Here is a 21,635-nt window from a genome sequence, read left to right as displayed (position 1 = left end):
AAATGCAGTTTTTCTCATAAAATTCATTTCAATGTCTTCGTTTGTTTTTTGTTTCATTGTCCAGATTTCACTTTCACACATTAGGGACTGGTAGGGCGAATGTATTGCATACTTTCTGGTTTGTTTTTGAACTAGGTTTGGTTTAAATATAGAGTTAATCACACCTGTTATATTTAAATATTTTGCAATTTTTAGGTTTATATATTTTTAATTTTCATATGTAATCATATACCTAGGTAGTTAAATGAATTCATCATCATCATCATCAAATTCTTGAAATGTATCCTCAAGGGGTGTACAAGACATGATAGTACTACATGAAAAATTTACATCATTACTAACTTCCTATCTACAATTTTACTCCAAATCAGTCTGTCACTTGTCAAGACTCCAACATTATCAGATCTTATATTTCTATCGTCTAAGGCAGTTTGTACCGTATCAATCCACCTATATCTTGGTCTTTCACTGGGTCATTTTCCTGCCAACCTGGCAGAGAACAGTTGTTTTGCTAATCTTTCCTCGGCCATTCTGTTTAAGTGACCATACCACCTGAGATTAGCTCTGCTAACGCATTCCTGGATGCTGATAATGTCAAGTTCTTTTCTAATATCCTCGTTTTTAATATGATATTGCCATTGATGCCATCTGTTCACGCCTCTAATCTTTCTCAGGACTCTCATATCTGTGGTCTCTAGTCTTTGGTCAAGCGTTTTACTTCTGACCGAGCTCTCAGATCCATAAGTTAAAACTGGTTTGAACACCGTCTTGTATACGGCTAATTCAGTGTTCCAACTAATTTCTCTCTCATCCCATATGAATTTATTCAACTGACTTCTTACCATACCAGCTTTGTTGATTCTGTTGTCTATTTCCATATTTAATTTACCATCTTCACTAAAATTCGTGCCTAAGTAGCTGAAATGTTTTACTTGTTCCACAGGTTCTCTGTTCAAAATGCAGTTGGCATTTTCAATGATTCTGCCTATTTTCATTGTCTTTGTCTTTTTAATACTGACCTTCATACCATATCTATTACAACAGTCATTCAATTTAGTCAGGGAATCTTGCAGACTTGTAGGGAATTTATTTAGAAGTATAATTTCGTCTGCATAAAACAAAGAGCTTACATTAACATCTCCAATTTGGATATCATGTTTAACACCACTGTCCTTCATAATGGGATCCATATAGATAGTGAATAACAGAGGGGATAGTGCACATCCTTGTCTGACACCAGATTTAACATTAAACCACCATCCTGTACTTCCTTCAATTCTAAATGCTGACTTACAACTCAAATAAAGAGTAAGTATTGCTTGATATAATTCCCCATTGACACCATATAACTGTAGTGTTTCAAATAGCTTCTCTCTTAGTCATATGCCTTTGTCATATGCCTTTTCCAGATCGACAAAACTTAAATACAGATCTTTGTTATATTCCCATGATTTCTCAACTATTTGTCATAAAGTGAAAATTTAATCCTGACAGCCTATATTTGGCCTGAATCCATCTTGTTCTTCACCAAGCTTCCTTTCTATAATCCTTCTCAAGTATACTTGAATAAATCTTATGAGGAACACTCAGTAGGGAAATACCTCTGTAATTCTCACATTCAGTTTTATTTTCCTTTTTATATATGGGTACCATGAGAGCTCTACTTCAATCATCGGGAATTCATTCCCCTTCCAGGCCTTCTGAACTATGCAGTGCAGCCACTGTAAGACTATTATACGACCATACTTCAGCATTTCTGAGTGAATATCATCTACTCCTGCTGCCTTTCCACATTTCAAGACTTTGATGGTTTTTTCCTACTTCAAGTATGGATATGTATTCCTGACTGTATGCCTGTTGAGTATTTTCTACCACTGAGCTAACACTGCTTGTTTCATTTAGCAATTTTTCGAAGTAATTACTCCATACTTCAAGGATATCTTTTTCACCAGCTTTCATGTCATCTTTATCATCTCTAACTCCGTTTAAAGCACTCTTTCCTCCATTTCTAAGCTTCATCAACAACCTTCAGAATATTTTGCCACATTCTTGATATTTATTTCCTATGTTCTTGCCGAAGTCCTCCCATGACTTTTGTTTAGCTAGTTTTAGACAGTATTTAGCTTTCTTACATTTGTCTCTGTATTCTCTAAGAGCACAAGCTGACTTATTTGCCAGGAACTTTTGATATGCTTTCTTCTTTTCCTTCACTGCCTCTTTAACTTCATGTGTCCACCACTGAGTTCTGATTTTTCTATCCTTGCAGACAACCTAACCACATGCCTTTTTGGCTGAATCAGTCAATGTTTTCTTCAAGGCTTGCCACTGAATTTCCAAGGTTTGGTTCATGTTCTCAGACTCTTTCATTTTTTTTCAACAATCTTTGTGTATTTTAGTCTACAGGTCACATCTGAGATCTGCTGAACTTTTATTTGCTTTAAAACTTTCTTACATGTTATTCTTTTCAACATGAAATTCAATTTTATCATGCTCAAGACTAAATAGTGATCACTTCCAATTTCAAATCCTCTGTACACTCTGGTGTCCTGCACCAGGGAGAAAATATCATTATGAACAATAACATAGTCAATGAGACTTTTCTTAATCCTTGCCTCTTCTCTCCATGTGAATTTGTGCACATTTTTATGTTGGAACATTGTGTTAGTAATAACTAGTCCATATCCTGAGCAGAAATCCAACAGGTATTTGCCATTATTATTAGCTTTTCTGTTATCTCCAAATTTTCCCAAAATATTTTTGTATCCTACTCTGCTATTTAGATCCCCAACAAGGACCAACTTTTCCTTTTTCATTGTGTCAGTTGCTTTCTCTAAAGCCTCAAAAAATTCCTCCAGTTCTATCTTAGTAGAATCTTATGTGGGACCATAGTCACAAATAAGTCTCATTGTCCAGTTCTCCAGTCTGATATTTGCCCACATCACTCTAATTGAGACTGCCTGCCATTCAAGAAGAATTAGCCTCGTATTTAGTGTCGAATACGATGGCTACTCCTTCTTTTCCTTGATCGTCATTGTCTGAATATAAAATTTTGTATTTATTGCTCAAAAAGATCTCACCAGTTTCTGTCTTTTTTGTTTCAGTCACCCTTATTATGTCGATCTGTGCTAATCTAATTCCTCAGTTTGCTGTATTTCTTTGCCATTCAGGCTTCTTATGTTGATAGTACCAATCTTTAACTCAGGTGATGTTCAGTTGGGGTGTGTTTTCAGATTTGTTCCAGTAGCTGACTTTTCGTCCTGTTTGCCTGGGGAAAACAACGGGAGACTTGTTTAACCGGGTGATTCCCCAACCAGCATGAAATTTTGTCATGTTGTACCATCATTTTGTATTTGGGTTTAAGCCAATAAGAATACAATTTGGCCAGCTAAATCCCAAATTACCAGCCCATCCTTGTTCGTTCAGTATCCAGGTAAACACCCAACAGGGTGCACCACGAGAAGGTGAGGATTGGTCATTAGGTCAGAAGCCGTGGTCGGTTCTCCACATTCCTTAAAAGGCTATGTGGAGGTCTCCTCTCAGTTATACAGCTTTGACCCTTAAGCACCCTTAAATGAATTCACCTGTTCTAAAATCATGTTATCTATTACTATTTTAGTTCTTACTGGATCTTTTCCTTTAAAGGCCAGAGTTTTGATTTTTCTTTTGATATTATCATACCATAATCTTTGGTTATTTCATTTAGATTTAAAATAGCTTTCTGTAAGTTACCTTCAGAATTTGTAATTATTATTTGGTAATCAGCAAAGAGGAGAATGTTTAAGTTCACAGTAGGAGAAAGTTTAATATCTTGATGGAAAATTTTATTTCATTTTATTATTATTTCATTTAGGTAAATATTAAAAAGAGTTGCTGAGAGGGGACGTCCCTGTTGGGCTCCTTGCTTTATCTCTCTTGTATATGATAGCTCATGATTTAATCTTATTTGTATTTGATTATTTTCATATATACTTATGATAGCTTTTAGGATATTATTTGGTATTTGTCTTTCTTTTAATATGTTAAATAAAATGCTTCTTTTAACTTTGTCAAATGCTTTTTCAAAGTCAATAAATGAAACATATGTGTTTCTAAATTGTATTCTCTTCTGTTCTGTATGATTAATTTTAGGCAAAAGCCTGGGTCTATACATCATCGTCCTTTTCTAAATCCATTCTGTACTTCTAAAATAAAGTTTTCAGAATATGTTATTTAAAATTTTGCTATATATTTTGTAACAGGAATTTAGTATATTTATACCTCTATAGTTTTTAGGGTCATCTCTACTACCTTTTTTAAAGATAGGAATCACAATTGCTTTTGTCCATTATATTGGGGGGTTAACAGTTGAATAGATTTTATTTAAAAATAATAGGAGTCTTTCTTTGAACCTTGTTCCTGCATATTTATATATTTCTGAAATTAGATTATCTTCTCCAGGTGATTTTCCTTTTCTTGTTTCTTTCAGGCTGATTTCTAATTCTTTTGTTATTTAATTTTCATTAAATGTTTGCCAGTTATCTTTTTTAAAATATTTATCTGTCCACAATTCTTTCTAATTTCAATTCAGTGTTTAATTTTATGTTTTCTTTAGTATCTGTATTTAAGTGTTTCAAAATTTTATAAATTAGAATCATGTTCTAATTTAGAACATGATTCTAATTTAGAATCATATTCTAAATTAGAAACAAATTTGTTCCATGATTCTCTAGGTCTTTTTCTGACTTCTCTTTTAGCTATGGCTATTATTCTTTTATATTCTATTTCGTCTTCTAATCTTTTACTGCTTAAACATTTATGATAGGCTGCTTTTTTCTTTTTGATTATTTCTCTGATTGTATCATCCCATATCTTCAGTTTTTTCCTTTTATTGAACTTTTTGGTCTTTCCTAAGCTTTCATTTGCTGCTGCATTTAGTATCATTTTTATATTAAGCCATTCTATTTCTATTTCTTCATTTTCTTTTATTTTATCTAAATATTGGTTAATTCTTTGTTCATATAGCCATTGCATACTTGTGTAATTTAATAATCTAGTTTTATAAAAAATGTTTTAAATCTTCTTTCTGTTCTTGTTATTTGTAGCCATTCAGATGGTAATCTTAATTTTATTTTAACGATGAAGTGGTCACTACTTATTTCACATCCCCTGTGAACTCTAACATCTAAAGAGAACTTTGATGTCTTTTCATTTAAGATAAAATAATCTAATATTAATTTCCATTCTCTTGCTGCCCAAGTATATTTATGTATGTCTTTACGTTTATAGAAAGAATTATTATTTTTAGATTATTATAAGCTACAAAGTCAATCAATTTTTTACCATTCCTGTTTAGAGTATGTTCACCATATTAATACCCAGAGTGGATGGTAGCAGGGATGGACTCTTGTGGGAACGGGTACTTGGGTGAAGTGGGAAGACATGAGGTAATGCTGAGCCCAGTCTAGAGGGAATAATGTTGGGTATAGAAACAGTGGCATTTTTATGCTTTACACTAATGTCAGGAGTATCCAGAATAAAGGAGAGGAATTGGTGGCACTGATAGCATCAGACTGGCCAAAGATTATTGGAATCACTGAGACATGGTTGACAGAAGAGGATATAATAACAGGAATAGAAGTAGGTACTATAATAACAGGTATAGAAGTGGCAAGTGCAAGAAGAATGATTGTTATGGGAGATTTTAACTACAGATATATAAATTGGGGAGAGGAAGATGCATGTAGCAATAAGGAAATGGAATTTCTAGAATTCTTGAGGGACAAATGTCTTAGGAAATATGTAATAGAGGGAACTAGAGGTTAAAGAGTTTTGGATTTGGTCATAGCATCAGAAGAGTTCATAATAACTGAGATGACATCTCTCCCACCAGTTGGCGAGTGACCATGTGGTTTTGACTTGGAAGATGAATAGACATGCAGGAGTATCAAAGAGATGGGCATGTATGTGGAATTATAAGGCAGGTGATTATAATAGTCTTAGATCAACTTGGGGAAGTTTCATGGTGGGAGGAATTGGAAGGCCGGGATATCATTAGTGCTTGGGAAATTGTGAAGGAATATTTGTTAGTAGCAATAGTAAGCTATATTCCACAAGTGAAGAAGAGGACACAATTTGGAGTAAAGTGGACGACAAACAATATTAAACAGGAACTGCATGTGAAGAAGAGGCTATGGAAGAGATATAACGAGACAGCAGATGCATGAAGAATATAAGACACAGGCCAGGAGAGTGACTAGTATGGTAAGGAATATGAGAAGAGATTGGCCCTAAGATCCAAAGAAAATCGTAGGGAATTTGTTAGCTAACTGGCCAGTAGGAGGAGAAATGACTGTGGAAGAATGACATTGTGGGATAAAAATGGGAATAGAGTGACTGATCCAGAGGACATGGTGGAATTGTTCAATGAACACTTTATTGGAGTATTTCATCCTGGAGGAGTAGACTGTTGAAAGTTTTTGAAAGTTTATTTTTCACTTGGTCAGACTATAATAAATTTAGTTTAATCCTTTATCCAAGTGTGTGCAAACAAAGTTTACACATGAAAGTATCTTCAGGACTGGGGTAAAGTGGTACAACACTGGGCGACTCCTTGCAAAGGTGGAGCAAGCTACCAACTCTCCTATCTCAGTATCTCCCAAAATGCAAAACACATCTCCTTGCGGATATGTATAATGTTATGCATTAAGGGGAGGGCCACTACCCAAACTAGTTTCGACCTTTACTGAGGTCTCTTCAGTGGGAACCAGGCCCAAGTGGAGATACCAGGCAGAAGCATTAGCAAGGTCATCTCCTCCTATAGGAGCTGCCAAACGGTGTGCCCCTTTTTATTAAATTACTTTGGATACTAGAGGCATAGGGCAGGTTCAAGGTTTAGAGTACAGGACGAGTGTGTTCCAAATACTAAGTACTCTGGATGTCAGTAAAGCTGAGGGACTGGATGGTATTTCACCACGAGTTTTGAGAGAATGTGCTAAAGAACTGACAGCTCCTTTGACCTGGCTTTTCAATAAAAGTCTGGCTATGTGAAAGGTGCTCAGGAAATGGAAGGAATGTAAAATAGTGCCACTGCATAAGGGCGGTAGCAGACTGGACGTGTCAATTATAGGCCAGTTTGTGTGTCATCAATAGTTGTTAAGATCTTGGAGAAATTAGTGAGGGACCGTATACAGCATTGGGCAGATGAGGGTAATGTTATCTGTGAGAGTCACCATGGATTTGTTAAGGGGAGATCTTGTTTTAGTAATATGCTAGCCTTTTATAATAAAGTTACAAGAGCAGTAGATGAGGGAAAGGCAAATACTGCTATTTTCTTGAATTCAGTGAAGGCATTCGACAGCGTGCCACATGATAAGCTGATATTGAAGTTGCAACACATGGGCTTGGATGTCAGATTGGTCAAATGGATTCAGGATCGGTTGTCCGATAGGTATCAGAGGGTTGTGTATGGTGGGGCAGTTTCAAGGAGGCAGAGGGCTACAAGTGGAGTCCCACAAGACTCAGTACTGGGATCTATACTGTTTAACCTTTATATCAATGATATTGTCAGTGGATTGCATTCAGTTGTTTGCAGATGATGTGAAGCTGTGACAGGTTATAAGTAATAGCGCAGATGTGGTAGTCCTGCAGAAGGATTTGAATAAGCTAGACATATGGGCAAATGAATGGGGATATAAGTTTAATAGAGCAAAATGTAGGATTCTGAGGTTTGGGACACATCGATGAGATGCTGCATACTCTATCGGAGGAAGTAGGGAGACAAGAGATCTGGGGTTGATGATTGATAAAAACCTGAAATTCAGGGAACATATTGCAAAAGTGGTGAAGGTAACAAAGAGGATTGCTGCAATGATGAGAAGAATGCTGAACTGCAGAGATAAAAGAGTTATCATTCCGTTTTATAAGATCCCGATCACCAAAGTTAATTTTTTCCACAGTTAATTTATCCCCTTCAAATCCTGGGGACCAAATCTGAGAACAATATTCTAAGATTTGTTCCCCAAGATTTGAAGGGGATAAATTAACTGTGGAAAGGGTACAAAGGCAGATACTTTGTATTCCCCATACAGCTGAGGGAATGTGGACTGCAGAGTTTGGTGGATAGAAGAAGGAGAGGTGATATTATTATTATTATTTGACACCTCCAGGGAGTCCAAGGACTCATCAAGGGAGGGTACCAGGTCTACAACTCTGTCTCCACCATTCAATCACTACTGACCACAACCACACTAACCCCATCTACTGCCTAACACCACTGGTATTTCCACAGACAATCACAAACATCTGTGCCCACAGCGGGATTTGAACCCGCAGCCCTTTGGCTGGAGAGCGGATATGCTATCCACTCGGCCAACTAGGCCGGGTGGATACTGTATACATATATATATATATATGATTGAGACTTTTAAACTGTTGAGAGGTGGTTACAGGGTTGACACTGGGGAGTTCTTTCACTTCGTTGAACAGTGGGAAGGAGTGATGACAAGGGGCCATCCCTGGAAGTTACGAAAGGAAACTGTGAGCAAGAGGTTGAGGAGTGGTTTCTTTGCATGGAGGGTGGTTGAACCATGGAATGCGTTGTCTGATAGAGTGGTGAGAGAAAGAACGGTCAATGAGTTTAAGGAATGGTATGATAGAGTTTGTGTTTCCTAGGAAGGACCTCCCGTGATGAGTTTTTTGACTCCATGGAGGGCTGAATAATAATAATAATAATAATAATTATTATTATTATTATTAATTTTCGTATTTCCAATTCTTGCATTTAAGTCTCCTGCTAATATTACACAATCATTTTATATTTATTTTATTATATATATTTTGTAACTGATTATAAAATTCAATATTATGCTGTTCTCTTCCTTCTTCTGGGGCATATAAACTGATTATTGTTAAATAAACTCTATCTATTTTTATTCTAGCTTCTATTATTCTTTTTTTTTAATTTTTTTATTATTATTATTACATGACACCTCCAAGGAATCCAAGGACTCATCGAGGGAGGGCATCTACTCTACAACTCTCCATCTCCACCACTCAATCCACTAACTACAACAGACTACCATCATCATCACCTACACCAATGCTGTCTACCACCCACCACTAGTATTTTCACATCAATGGCCATATCATATTAAAAACGAGGATATTAAGAAAGATTTATCACAAACATTCATGCCCACAGCGGGATTTCTTTATTCTTTCATTCCATAATTTATAATGTTTTAACTGTTTTGAAAAGGAGTTATGAATCCAAATCATAACTCCTGCTTGTGCTCTTTGGTGTCTGTCAACTCCACTATATATTACATTAAAATTTTCAGTTCTTATGGTTCCTTTTCATTTCTTTTTTTGTTTCAGTAATTACTGCTATTTGAAAATTTCTTTTATTTAATATTTGTTCTAATTCTATTTCTTTATATACTATTCCTATTACCTTAGGGAATTGAAACAACGTAGATCCGAATATAAATTAAATTATATTTTAATAGATATTTCCGATGTTTCGGCAATGTCACATTGCCATTTTCTAAAGGAACTTACAAAAAGGCAGGTGCACACAAGGCAATAACAATACAGTAACTGAGAATGAAGATTTGAAGCTATCGTTCTCCTAGAAGTCCTGATGGTGCCCTCTGGTGGGCTAAGTAGGCGTTCTTGGCCGTTGGGCTGAAGGTCTGCTGATGTATGCCTCCCAAATTTGGGGCAGTCGCATACAACCAAATTTGTTGAGGTTGGGAGAGTTTCTTAGGGCAGAGGCTGATTCCATAAATAATCTTTCGAATTTATATTTGCTCCGGTGTATAATTGTTGCTTTCTTCCACCGTATTCTGTGGCGAGTATCCAGAGCATGATCTCCAAGACCAGAATGGCTATACTTGTAAAACCGGATGTAGTCTGGTCTTGCAGACCATGCTCTGGATACTCGCCACAGAATACGGTGGAAGAATGTGGAGCAGACTCACCACAAACAGTGATCCTATTTAAGTGAAACAAGCTGCAGAAGAAGAAGAAATTTTAAGTGAAAAATATATCATTAAACATTTTTATAAATTTTTCATGAGTATTTTTTTTTGAAAACATTTACTTAAAAAATTTAATTCTGTATACTCTGGACAAATTTCAAACCAAATATTTGGTATTTGGTGCTTCAGCTCATCCCTAAACAGAACACCATCTTAAATCTAGGACTGATTATAATTATCTAATGGTATGTGAATATATTAAATTTCCCTCCTGTTATGTGCAATGTCCTGCTTCCATTCCATGTCACAGTAGATGGAGCAATTCATAGTAATTACTCATCATACTAATTTATCAATGCATGTCTTCCCCATCCTCTAAAAATTAAAGATGCCAAGAAATTATAATATTGGTTTCATCCTTTATCCAAGTGTAAGCAAACAAAATTTCTGTGTCAAGTCACTTCAAGACTGGGCTACTTTTATATAGAGGCTAAAGTCTTCACATCAATTGCCTTAGCATCCTATAATGCAAAACACATATCCTTATGGACATGTATAATGCTAGCATTATAGGAAGGGCCACTACTCAAAAGTGATGCCAAGGTTAAAATAATGCAGAAGTCATATTTCCATATACAAGTAACCAAAAGGTATCCTTTATCCAAGTGTAAGAAAACATAGTTTGTGTGTGAAGTCACTTAATGACCGGGTTACATGTATATAGAGGCTAATAACTTCACATCAATTGCCTTATTACTTAGTACCTTATTATAAAATACTTTGCATTATAGATGTTGAAAGGTTTTTCACTTGGTTATACTATAAATTAACTCGGCGTTAGTAAGGTGGGGTGTCACAGACCCCAAAGATTTTAAATTGACTATAACTTTTTAACAACGCGTCTGGTGTGAGACAAGGATGTACATTATCCCCCCTGTTATTCATTATTTATATGGATTACATTATGAAGGAAAGGGGTATTAAACATGTTAATGTCAGATGTTAATTGTCAGATGTCAGCTCTTTGCTTTATGCGGATGATGTTATACTTCCAAATAAATCCGCTACAAGTTTGCAAGATTCCCTGACTAAATTGAATGACTGTTGTAATAGATATGGTATGAAGGTCAGCATTAAAAAGACAAAGACAATGAAAATAGGTAGAATAGTTGAAAATGTCAACTGTGTTTTGAACGGGGAACCTGTGGAACAAGTAAAACATTTCAGCTACTTAGGCACGATTTTTAGTGAAGATGGTCAATTAAATATGAAAACAGACAACAGAATCAACAAAGCTGGTATGGTAGGAAGTCAATTGAATAAATTAATATGGAATAAGAGAGAAATTAGTCGGAACACTAAATTAGCTGTATACAAGACAGTGTTCAAACCAGTTTTAAATTATGGATCTGAGACCTGGGTCAGAAGTCAAACACTTGACCAAAGACTAGAGACCGCAGATATGAGAGTCCTGAGAAAGATTAGAGGCATGAACAGATGGCATCAACGGCAATATCATATTAAAAACGAGGATATTAGAAAAGAACTTGACATTATCAGCATCCAGGAATGCATTAGCAGAGCTAATCTCAGGTGGTATGGTCACTTAAACAGAATGGGCGAGGAAAGATTAGCAAAACAACTGTTCTCTGCCAGGTTGGCAGGAAAATGACCCAGAGAAAGACCAAGATATAGGTGGATTGATACGGTACAAACTGCCTTAGACGATAGAAATATAAGATCTGATAATGTTGAAGTCTTGATAAGTGACAGACTGATTTGGAGTAAAATTGTAGACAGGAAGTTAGTAATGATGTAAATTTTTCATGTAGTACTATCATATCCTGTACACCCCTTGAAGGTATACATGTCTGGAATTTGATGATGATGATGAATTTTTGGGTAATAAAAATTTAATTTTGTGGATCTGCGTTTTTATTCTGTAAAATTACAGGACACTTAAACAATATGTAATCTAATATTGATTGAAAAGATATGGATTTCTATAATACACTACATTATTTGGGTGGGTCTGTGGGACCACCTTACCACTTTTGTTACATTTTCCCACCTCACCAGTGATGGGTTCAAGATGCCAAGAAATTATATTCTTGGTTTCATCCTTCATCCAAGTGTAAGCAAACAAAGTTTGTGTGTGAAGTTACTTCATGACTCCATAGTATAACCAAGTGAAAAAACTTTCAACATCTATCTCTAATCCAGAGAATTTTATTAATAGGGTGTGACACTTTTTGGCTACTTGTATATGAACTTCTGTATAACTTCAACCTTGGTATCACTTCTGGGTCTGGCTCCCACTGACGAGACTTCAATAAAGGTTGAAAGTGGTCTGGGCATTGGCCCTTCCCACAGCATTACACATGTCTGCAAGGATATGTGTTTTGCATTATGGGATACTAAGTCAATTGATGTGAAGTCATTAGCCTCTAATGCAAGTAGCCCTGCCATGAAGTGGCCTCACACACAAACCTTGTTTGCTTACAGTTGGATAAAGGATGAAATAAAGAATATAATTTCTTTGCATCTTTAATTTATAGTATAACCAAGTGAAAAAACTTTCAACTTCCCCATCCTCCTTTGTGCCTCCTGTCTAGAGTAGCAACCAACTGTTTATTTTATTCATTTTATACTCCCTAAAATTACTATATCATATTTTATTCCTATGTAATTATATCATCTGCTTTCAGTGAAATCTCACTAATGCTTAAAACATTTGTCAAGGTTGCATTAACTACTGCCAGAAACTCTCTCTTATTCCTGATATTTCTAGTATGCATTAGTAGACATAAACTGTGATATCTGCTTAGAGCCTCAAGCAATTTTATACCTTGTATAGACCATCCCCATGATTCTGTCTGTTAAGAGAGTGGATGCTGCTGCATTTATTAGCCATTCTCAAACACGCATGCCTTATAGGTGCTAGCACCAGCATCCCCCTCTCCCCCACAGCTTTAATTTCCCTGACTCTGCACTTCCACATCCCACTAATAATCAGGGGTGACTGCTGGTCTTGAAATTCACGCTTGCTCTTGTTATCATTCAGGGAGCGAGAGGTGTGATCGAAGTTTGATTAGTGGAATAATGAATTACTGACCATTTAAAACTATATATTTAGAAATTTATGTACATTTAATCATACAAATACAACATTTATTTTACAAATGATATTCTATCTTTTTCAATTTAGCTACTTAAATAATTCTACCCTATGGTTCTTCTTTATGAACTGGTCAATAACATCGTCATAAAAAGTTGGTTGTAACTTAATTTTCCCAAGCAACATGCACATTTGTAAAGGCTGGCTGAAGCTCACGCTAGAGCTACTTTGATATATGGCCTGTGTTTAAGACAATGTGAAGGGAGCAAAAATGGCTAAGCATGCGCATGAAATCACAGTGCTGCAGCGAGGACCTGGAAGTTCCCACAACTGAGCAAGCCGAGGTAGCTTTGACTAGATGAGCAATCATCGACCTTCGATACACAACGCAAAGCTCAATTATTGCTGCACAAGCTTAAGATGTCTTCTGTCTACAAAAATAAAAGGCCTAAATGGAATGCTTATAAATGCATGCATTTATTAACAAATAAATATTACTTCTTTCTCAAGTAATGAGCTTGCACAAAAAGCATAGTAAGCATGGAGAATTCACCCCTGCTAATAACATCTTCTTAAAACACCTAATTTAAATCCGTTGAAATGCAATCTATCAGCATTATATAAATCCATCTGACAAACTCAGTCCACAGGTCTTTACAAACTGTACTGAATCATTTTGCACAATTTAATAAATTGAACATTAAAAACATGCTTGCAAGAGTTCTAGGTCTGGTCTAAATAGCAGAGATTCTGGTTTATATGATTTAAAAAAAAAAAAAATTCTTACAACGCCCACAGTACTAATGCACTATTAGTTTAAAACCTTTTTTTGAACAAGAGTAACATGAAAAATTGAACTGGAAATAAAACAGTTGATCTAGGTCTAGACACCAAATGTATAAAAGCTTTTCTGAAGAAAATTCAGCCTGGGATTGAATAGATGGTGTCAAGTAACCTGAAAGTAATTGTTATTTCTGTTAAAATAAGGTTATCGTTATGATTATAATTTTGGTATCCTCCATGGTGTCAACTATATTAAAAATGATGGTAACAGAAAATAAATATGACATTAGTAATGATATTCAAGAGTTCATAACAAGGCTAATCTAAGATAATATGATCACTTAAACACAATCAGAAAAGAAAGATTAGCAGACCAGTGTTAATAAAAACAAAGAGAACCATGAGAAAAAATTAGTTATAGAAGAACTAAGTAAGGACTACTTAGAAAGCAGAAAGGCAGAAGCTGAATAAATAAGGGAGCCAAAAAAATGAAAAGTCAGGTATATTATGTAAAAATGTGAGGCTGGGTTAGGTTATTGTATACCAATAAGTGGTGCTGCGAGCAGTATATTAGAGTTGCTTGAGAGTTGAGAGGGTTTTCATATGGTTAAGGAACAAAGGCAAGGGATCATTTCTGGAAGATGAAAAAAAAAACAAGTGGTGAATAAGAGGGTAAAAAGTAAGTTGTTAGCATAGATTGTACTGTCTGAGAGCATGGTAAAAGCATAAACAGTAGATGAGTTTAAGGAGTGGTATGACAAACTGTGATATATATAGCACTTATTTCCCATAATGAGCCCTATGACTCCACAGAGGATAGGAAAATAATAATAGTTAAATTTCTTCATGTAATTAATTTTTCTTTCATAATAGTATTTAATCTTACCTTGTTCAAAGCGCCAGCACCAGTTAGTATGATATGTGAGTTTTCTATATGAATCACTCTTTGTCCTAGTCTAACAAGATAGGCTCCAATGCCAATAGCTCGACAAGTAACCTGAAAGTAAATGGATATTTCTTTTAAAATAAGGTTATTATTATGATAATTATTTTAGTAACCTCCATGGAGTCAATAGACTCATTGTGGGAGAACCACTCAACCAGCCACATGTCTATCATAATGAACTTTGAAGTTGTTTATACTACCTTCATTCATTAACTACTGAAGAACATCTCTATCTCACGGAAGCCAGGGTAATTATAACATCCAATTTGCATGGAGTTTGGATTGTAGTCTGTTAATTACTTCAGCCAGTCTCTCTATTCCTTCCGCCCTAATCTTTTATTTATTTATTATTATTATTTGTTTTTATTTCAGCTTCACACATTGTGTTATAGGTCATAAACCTATAAGATAACACTGACGTGATTGGAAAGAAAGAAGGAATCTCTTAATGTGTTTTTTTAAAATAGCTGAAGGTTGTATTCGTTGGAAAACGGTATGGATAAAGCAGTTTTAAACAACACAGATTAATGGAATAAAAGAAGGTGATGAGAAGTTAGTGCATTAAGTCTTGTTTAAATTTTCCATTTCATGTTAGGATTCCATTCCATGCAATGAAATTTCTGGATTAAAATAATATTGAGCACCTGACTCGTCCATTGTGGGTTATTTGACTACCAGTAAGTCTTTTTTTTTTCTCCTTCACTGCTTATAAAAAAAAATGATCTACTTGTTTGGTATGGTTTTTTTGGGATGTTTATCCTAAGATGCTTGCTTTAGTCTACCACTAGGTGGTAGACACAACAGGCTTGGAATATCATTGAGCTTTTGGCTCGCCTATTTGGATTTCTGGCAGTGGATTTTAAAACTTACCTGTTCTATATGGTTTTCAGATGCTTGCATTTGCAGGATCATGCTCACTGTAGTACAGCTTAACAGATTAATGGGCTAGGGTGGATAGCAGCATATCCAAAGAATTTTACAGCCTTTTCGCATAGGAAAGTTTTGATCTCAGGGATATCAGCTTCTCAGTGAAGCTGTATGTTTCTAATGAACCTTGGTGCATTAAATGCTATTCATAAACAATTGTTTTGGATTGTCGTAGTTTGTTAATATTTGAATCTGCTGTGTGACTCCATGTGGGTGAACCATACATCATGATTGGCTTGATCAGCATCTTGTATAGTAGAAGTTTAAGTTCTGTGCTTAACCAGCTATGCCATATTTTGTCAGTAACAGGTATAGCTTTTGAGCAGACATGACTGATGAGTTGTAAAGTGAAGCCATTTATCTAGTTGTACCCCTAAGTATCTGGCTACTGGTTGCCTTGGAAAGGGGGTGCCAACATGGCACCTTTGCTCTTCAGGGACACAGTACTACACTGATCTCGTCAGCAGTAACATCAATTTGCCATTTTTTGAACCGTTGTTCTAATACTGAACCATGTTTTGCAGTTTTACAGTTGCCAATCCAGGTTGCAAGGAGTGGACCATTATTGCAGTATCATCTGAGTATAGGGTCATTGTGGTAGCAACTATGCGTGAGGTGTCAGCCACATAGATAGCAAAGAGCAGCATAGGTGATAGCAGGAGCCCCCAAGGGATGCCTGTAATGATGTAGCATTCAGACGACCGAATTCCCTGTAGTTTCACTCAGAGTTTGTGATCCCTGAGATGCAATTTAGTAAGTTTCACCAGTCCTGGTGTGAATATGTCCTGCAGGAGTTTCAAAAGAAGTCCATTGTGCCATATTTTGTCAAATGCTTTGGCATATATTTCCCATATACAAATATGTGAAAAGGTGCATCACCTTATTACTAGAATACTCTGGATCAAAGATAGATCTTGAAAGTTTTTTCTACATTATAAACTAAAGATGCCAAGAAATTATATTCTTTGTTTAATTCTTTATCCAAGGTTGCAGGTGATGTATCTTCACAACTGGGCTAATTGTATATGCAGAATAATGACTTCACATTAATTGCTTTGTGAAGATACTTCATGTGTAAACTTTGTTTGCTTACCTTTGGATAATGGATTAAACCAAGAATATAATTTCGTGGTCTTTAATTTATAATATAGTGAAAAAAAACTTTCAAGATCTACCTCTGATCCAGAGTATTTTAGTAATAAGATGATGCACCTTTTCACTACTTGTATATGGGAAATATATGATTTCCGTATTACTTCAATCTTGGTATCACTTCTGGGTCTAGATCTCAATGATGAGACCTTAATAAAGCTTGAAACCAGTGTCTGAGTAACAGTCCTTCCCATAATACATAGCATTACACATGCCTGAAAGGGTTGAATGCTTTAATTTATGGGATACTAAGGCAACTGATGTGAAGTCATTAGTCTCTAATACAAGTAAGCCTGGTCGTGAAGATACTATGCACAGAAACTTTGTTTGCTAGCACTTGAAAAAAAGGATTAAACCAAGAATATAATTTCTTGGCACCTGAAACTATCTCTCAACAGTTTAAATGTCTCAATCATATCACCTTTTTGTCTATGAACCTCTGCAGCCTGCATCCCTTCAGTATATCCTCATAGCAAACATTATGCAGTCCTGATATCATATTTGTCATCTGCCTTTGCATCCTCTCCGAGGTTAATTTATCCCTTTCAAATTCTGGCAATCAAATCTAAGTACAATAATCTGATGTGGTGTGATCAGGTGTTTATACAATGGAATCATCATTCTTCTATCTATGCTGGTCAGTGTCCTTCTCAGTACTGCAGCAATTCTCTGGGTTACCTTCACCAATTTTGCTATATAACAAACTTTAAGTTCTATCAGTAATAACCCCAAGGACCCTTGCCTTCTCCACTTTATCTACTACAGTTCCTCTATCAGAGTATGCAGCCTCCCAATGATGGATCACAAACTTCAAGAGCTTACATTTAGATGTATTAAATTGACATCCAATTCTTCTGCTCATTTGTCCAGCCTATTCAAATCCTCATGAAGGACTAAAACATTGGCACTATTAATTAATAACCCTATCCAGAATTACATCATCTACAAACAATAGAATATCTCTGTGCAGTCTATCGGCATGTTTTTCCTTTATATCTATGACATGCCGATAGACTGCACAGAGATATTCCATTGTTTGTAGATGATGTAGTTCTGGATAGGGTTATTAATTAATAGTGCCAATGTTTTAGTCTTTCAGGAGGATTTGAATAGGCTGGACAAATGAGCAGATGAATTGGGTGTCAGTTAAATACAACTAAATGTAAGCTCTTGAAGTTTGTGATCCATCATTGGGAGACTACATACTCTGATAGAGGAACTGTACTGACTTGAACAGTGCAAATCCCAATACTGAGCCTTGAGGGACCCTAATGTTTCCTTGATAATGTACCCTTGAACAGAACTTTGATATCTATCAGAGAGAGCTAACCCCAATCCAATTCACTAATTTGATATCTAAAATGCCTTTGTAAAATACAAAAAATGGCAGCACATGCCTTTCCCACATCATTTGTGTTACTTCATTATAAATGCAATTCTTCTTCATATTATTATTATTATCATCATCTGAGACCACCAGGAGTCAAGGGCTCATCAAGGAAGACTATACACCACTCAAACTATCTCTTAAACTAATTTACACTAGATGCACTCACTACTTAAAGAAGGAAATTATTTCACTCATTCACTTCTCTGAGAGAAAAAAAATCTAGCTCTGCCCCCTCCCTCTTTTTTTTAATTGGAACAAACTTAACTTTCATGAATGTTCCTGTATTCTCTTTTCATATAATTTTCAATATAACTAAAATTTTTAGTTACATGGAAGTTCAGTATACTCTCTATCAGTCCTCATAATTTGTGTTCCATAATTCTCATAAAATCTTTGTATCAGGATATCCGGTGGTATCTTTCTTGAGCTGAGACTCGAGTTACGCAAACATGTCAAAAGCTTAGACAATTTGGCTGAATATTCCTTTAGCATATGTGATGATATTTCATCTGTCCATGTTGCTCGATAGTTACTTCGAAAAAGACCATGTAAATGATGATGATTAAAGGTAATCTGTTTTCTGTATAAATATAGTCTTATAACTTATTGCACAGCCTCTGTACATTAAACAATTTCTAAAGTCCTCTTATATTAAGATTTTCTTTTAGACTTTCTCGAAGAGTTTTGAGCAACAAGCTCTAGTTTCTTCGAGCCTAAAGCCAAAGTCTCACTCAGATACGTTAATATTTTTGTCATTTGGCCCCACAACAGTGAAAAATGAAATACATTCCTAAGCCACCTAAACAAACAACACAAACGTACGCAATTCACCACTGAAATCGAAAACAACAACTCTCTTCCTTTTCTAGACCCAATTGTCACACGTCTTCCCGCATGCTGCCTCACTTTCACAGTCTACCACAAACCTACATGCACTGACCAATACATATATAAAAATTCATACCACCATCCAACCCAAAAACTAGGGGTCATCAACACCATCAAACACAGAGCCCTAATAATTTGCTCCAAAGAACAGGTTCTGACCCAAGAATTTGAATTTATTAGCCAAATGTTTGTAAAAAAAATGGCTACAATAAAAAAACAGTTCACAAGATCCTCCATAAAAATGTCATTAAAAGCAAAAAAATATTACAAGAATGCCATATCCATACAGTATCCCTGTCGTTAGATTTTGATGTGCATCAAAATCTGATGCACATATACATCCAGACAGAAAGCTGCCGATCCAACTGCAGAAGCCTTGAGACAGACCAAATTATGAGTTTGCTTAGTAAGCCTTTATGCCAGACACAATCAAAAGCTATGGAAATATCAAGTGCAACCACTTGAGATTCAAACTTCTCTAAGGCATTTATTCAGATAGGTGATATATCTGAGTAGATCTCCTCTTGATCCACAGTGACGGAATCCATACTAGTAGTTGTTTATTAACTAGGTTCCTTCGAGGTAGTGTAGGAGTTGGGAATTGATGATTTTCTCCATTACTTTAGACAGGACTGAGGTGAGTGAGATAGGGCAGTAGTAAGATAACAGTGATTTGTTGCCCTTCTTGGGAATGGGTTGAATATAAACCAACTTCCATGCTGTGGGATAGATACCAGTGGAGTAAGAAAGGATATACAGGCAATATAGGATAGGAGTCAGTTCTGATGCACTAGCCTTCAGGACAATTGGAGGAATGCTGTCATGGTCAGAAGATATTTTTGTGTCTAATTTGGACAATATTTTTCTGATCTCTTTCTGTAAAAAGGATATGGAGGTATTGTATGTTGGGTATCTGGAATGGTTGGAGGACATTTACCATTGTCAGTTATGTGTGCATTGGAAGCAAGTATGAAGCCAGGAGATTGGCTTTTTCTGTGGGTGATTATGCAATAGAGTCAATAGGGGTGGGAATAGCGTTAGGCAGAAGTTACGACCAATTGCTTTGGCAAGAAACCAAAAGGCTCTGCTGCCTGCTTTTTGCTCTTTCGAACTCTGTTTTGGAAGCATTGATAGTCTTCTTGCATCTGTTCCAGGCTTGAGTATAAGCACTAAAGGAGGATGGAGTGCTTCATGTAAGTCAGTTATGGTATGCTTGATTTTTCATTTGTAGTCTTGGCACATCTTTTGGAGAACCAGGGTTTAGTTAGGGGTCGGCAGTTCAAGGTAGTTTGGGGAATGTATGTGTCCATGCTAGTGAGGATTATTTTGGTGATACATTCAGTGCATATGTTTGGGTGGGAAGGCCAGAAGCAATAGCCCAACCATGGGAATGAGGTATAGAAGTCACAAAGGCTGTCGCACTTGGCACTGTTATAATGAAATACTTGTATGGCAGTGACTATGTAAGTGTTATTGCATGGGGAAGGAGATGAGTACTAGATTGTGGTCAGAATTACCTAGGGTCGCACTACATTCATTGTGTATTTGAGTTAATGTTAGAGGTTTAATGGAATATTAACAGCAATGAGAAAGGATTAAAACTAATTTTAATACTTCCAATATTTCATCTCCATCACAGAGACATCTTCAGGGATTACAAAAACTTTTTGTAACAACACACACACAAATACAATACAAAATGAAACTAAAGTCCTATCTAGGTGGTGCGCCCTCTATGGGCATTTGCAGGTGGCCTGGGATGTAAAGAGGGATCTCTGTTAATTAAAGTTTCCCAGATTTTGGGAAGTTTAATACAACTGTATTTGTTTAAATTAGGTTGATTCCTGAGTGCAGATACAGATTCAAAGAATAGTCTTTCTTTTTTGAATTTACTATGGTGGAGCATGGTAGTTTTTTTCCAGGAGATCCTGTGGGATGTATCCAAAACATGGCAAGTAGTAGGCAAGTAGGTAAGTTTACAGGAAGCTTGTAAACTTTTTCCATCCGTTAATCCATCTGGTTAGAAGAACACAGTTCTTACATCTGCAAACACGATTATGGTCAGTCTGACCTTGCAAACCATGTTTTGGATACATCCCACAGGCAGGAGCGTGCCAGTAGTGTCCAGCACCTGTGTGCAAAACTTTAGTAGGTGCCCCTATCCCTACCCCCTCCAATAAAAAATCACTTTAAAAAAACGTTTTTTTAAAGTATTTCCTCCTCTTTAGCGCCTTTATTATCCTGGAGCCTGTATGCTTCGCACACATTGCACATATGGCTGGCGTGCCCCTGCCCACAGGATCTCCTGGAAAAAAATTACCATGCTCCACCACAGTAAATTCAAAAAAGAAAGACTATTCTTTGAATCTGCATCTGCACTCAGGAATCAACCTAATTTAAACAAATACGGTTGCATTAAACTTCCCAAAATCTGGGAAACTTTAATTAACAGAGATCCCTCTTTACATCCCA

The 21,635-nt window shown here is 36.0% G+C and overlaps 1 protein-coding gene across 1 annotated transcript in view; it reads right to left on the bottom strand.

Annotated features, from left to right (window-relative positions):
• Positions 1-21,635, bottom strand: part of ACC (acetyl-CoA carboxylase) — a 1,393,224-nt gene that overhangs the window by 260,675 nt on the left and 1,110,914 nt on the right. Inside the window, exon 44 of the mRNA XM_090408519.1 lies at positions 14,747-14,857. Within this exon, the coding sequence (XP_090264645.1) occupies positions 14,747-14,857 (111 nt within the window). The remainder of the gene's footprint in view (positions 1-14,746; positions 14,858-21,635) is intronic.

This window comes from Typopeltis vanoorti, chromosome 18, assembly GCF_054136105.1.
Source record: "Typopeltis vanoorti isolate ZY-2024b chromosome 18, IOZ_Tvanoo_1.0, whole genome shotgun sequence".
Lineage (NCBI taxonomy): Eukaryota > Metazoa > Arthropoda > Arachnida > Uropygi > Thelyphonidae > Typopeltis > Typopeltis vanoorti.
Note: the sequence above shows the minus strand (reverse complement) of the source record. Positions and strands in the feature narration are given on the sequence as shown.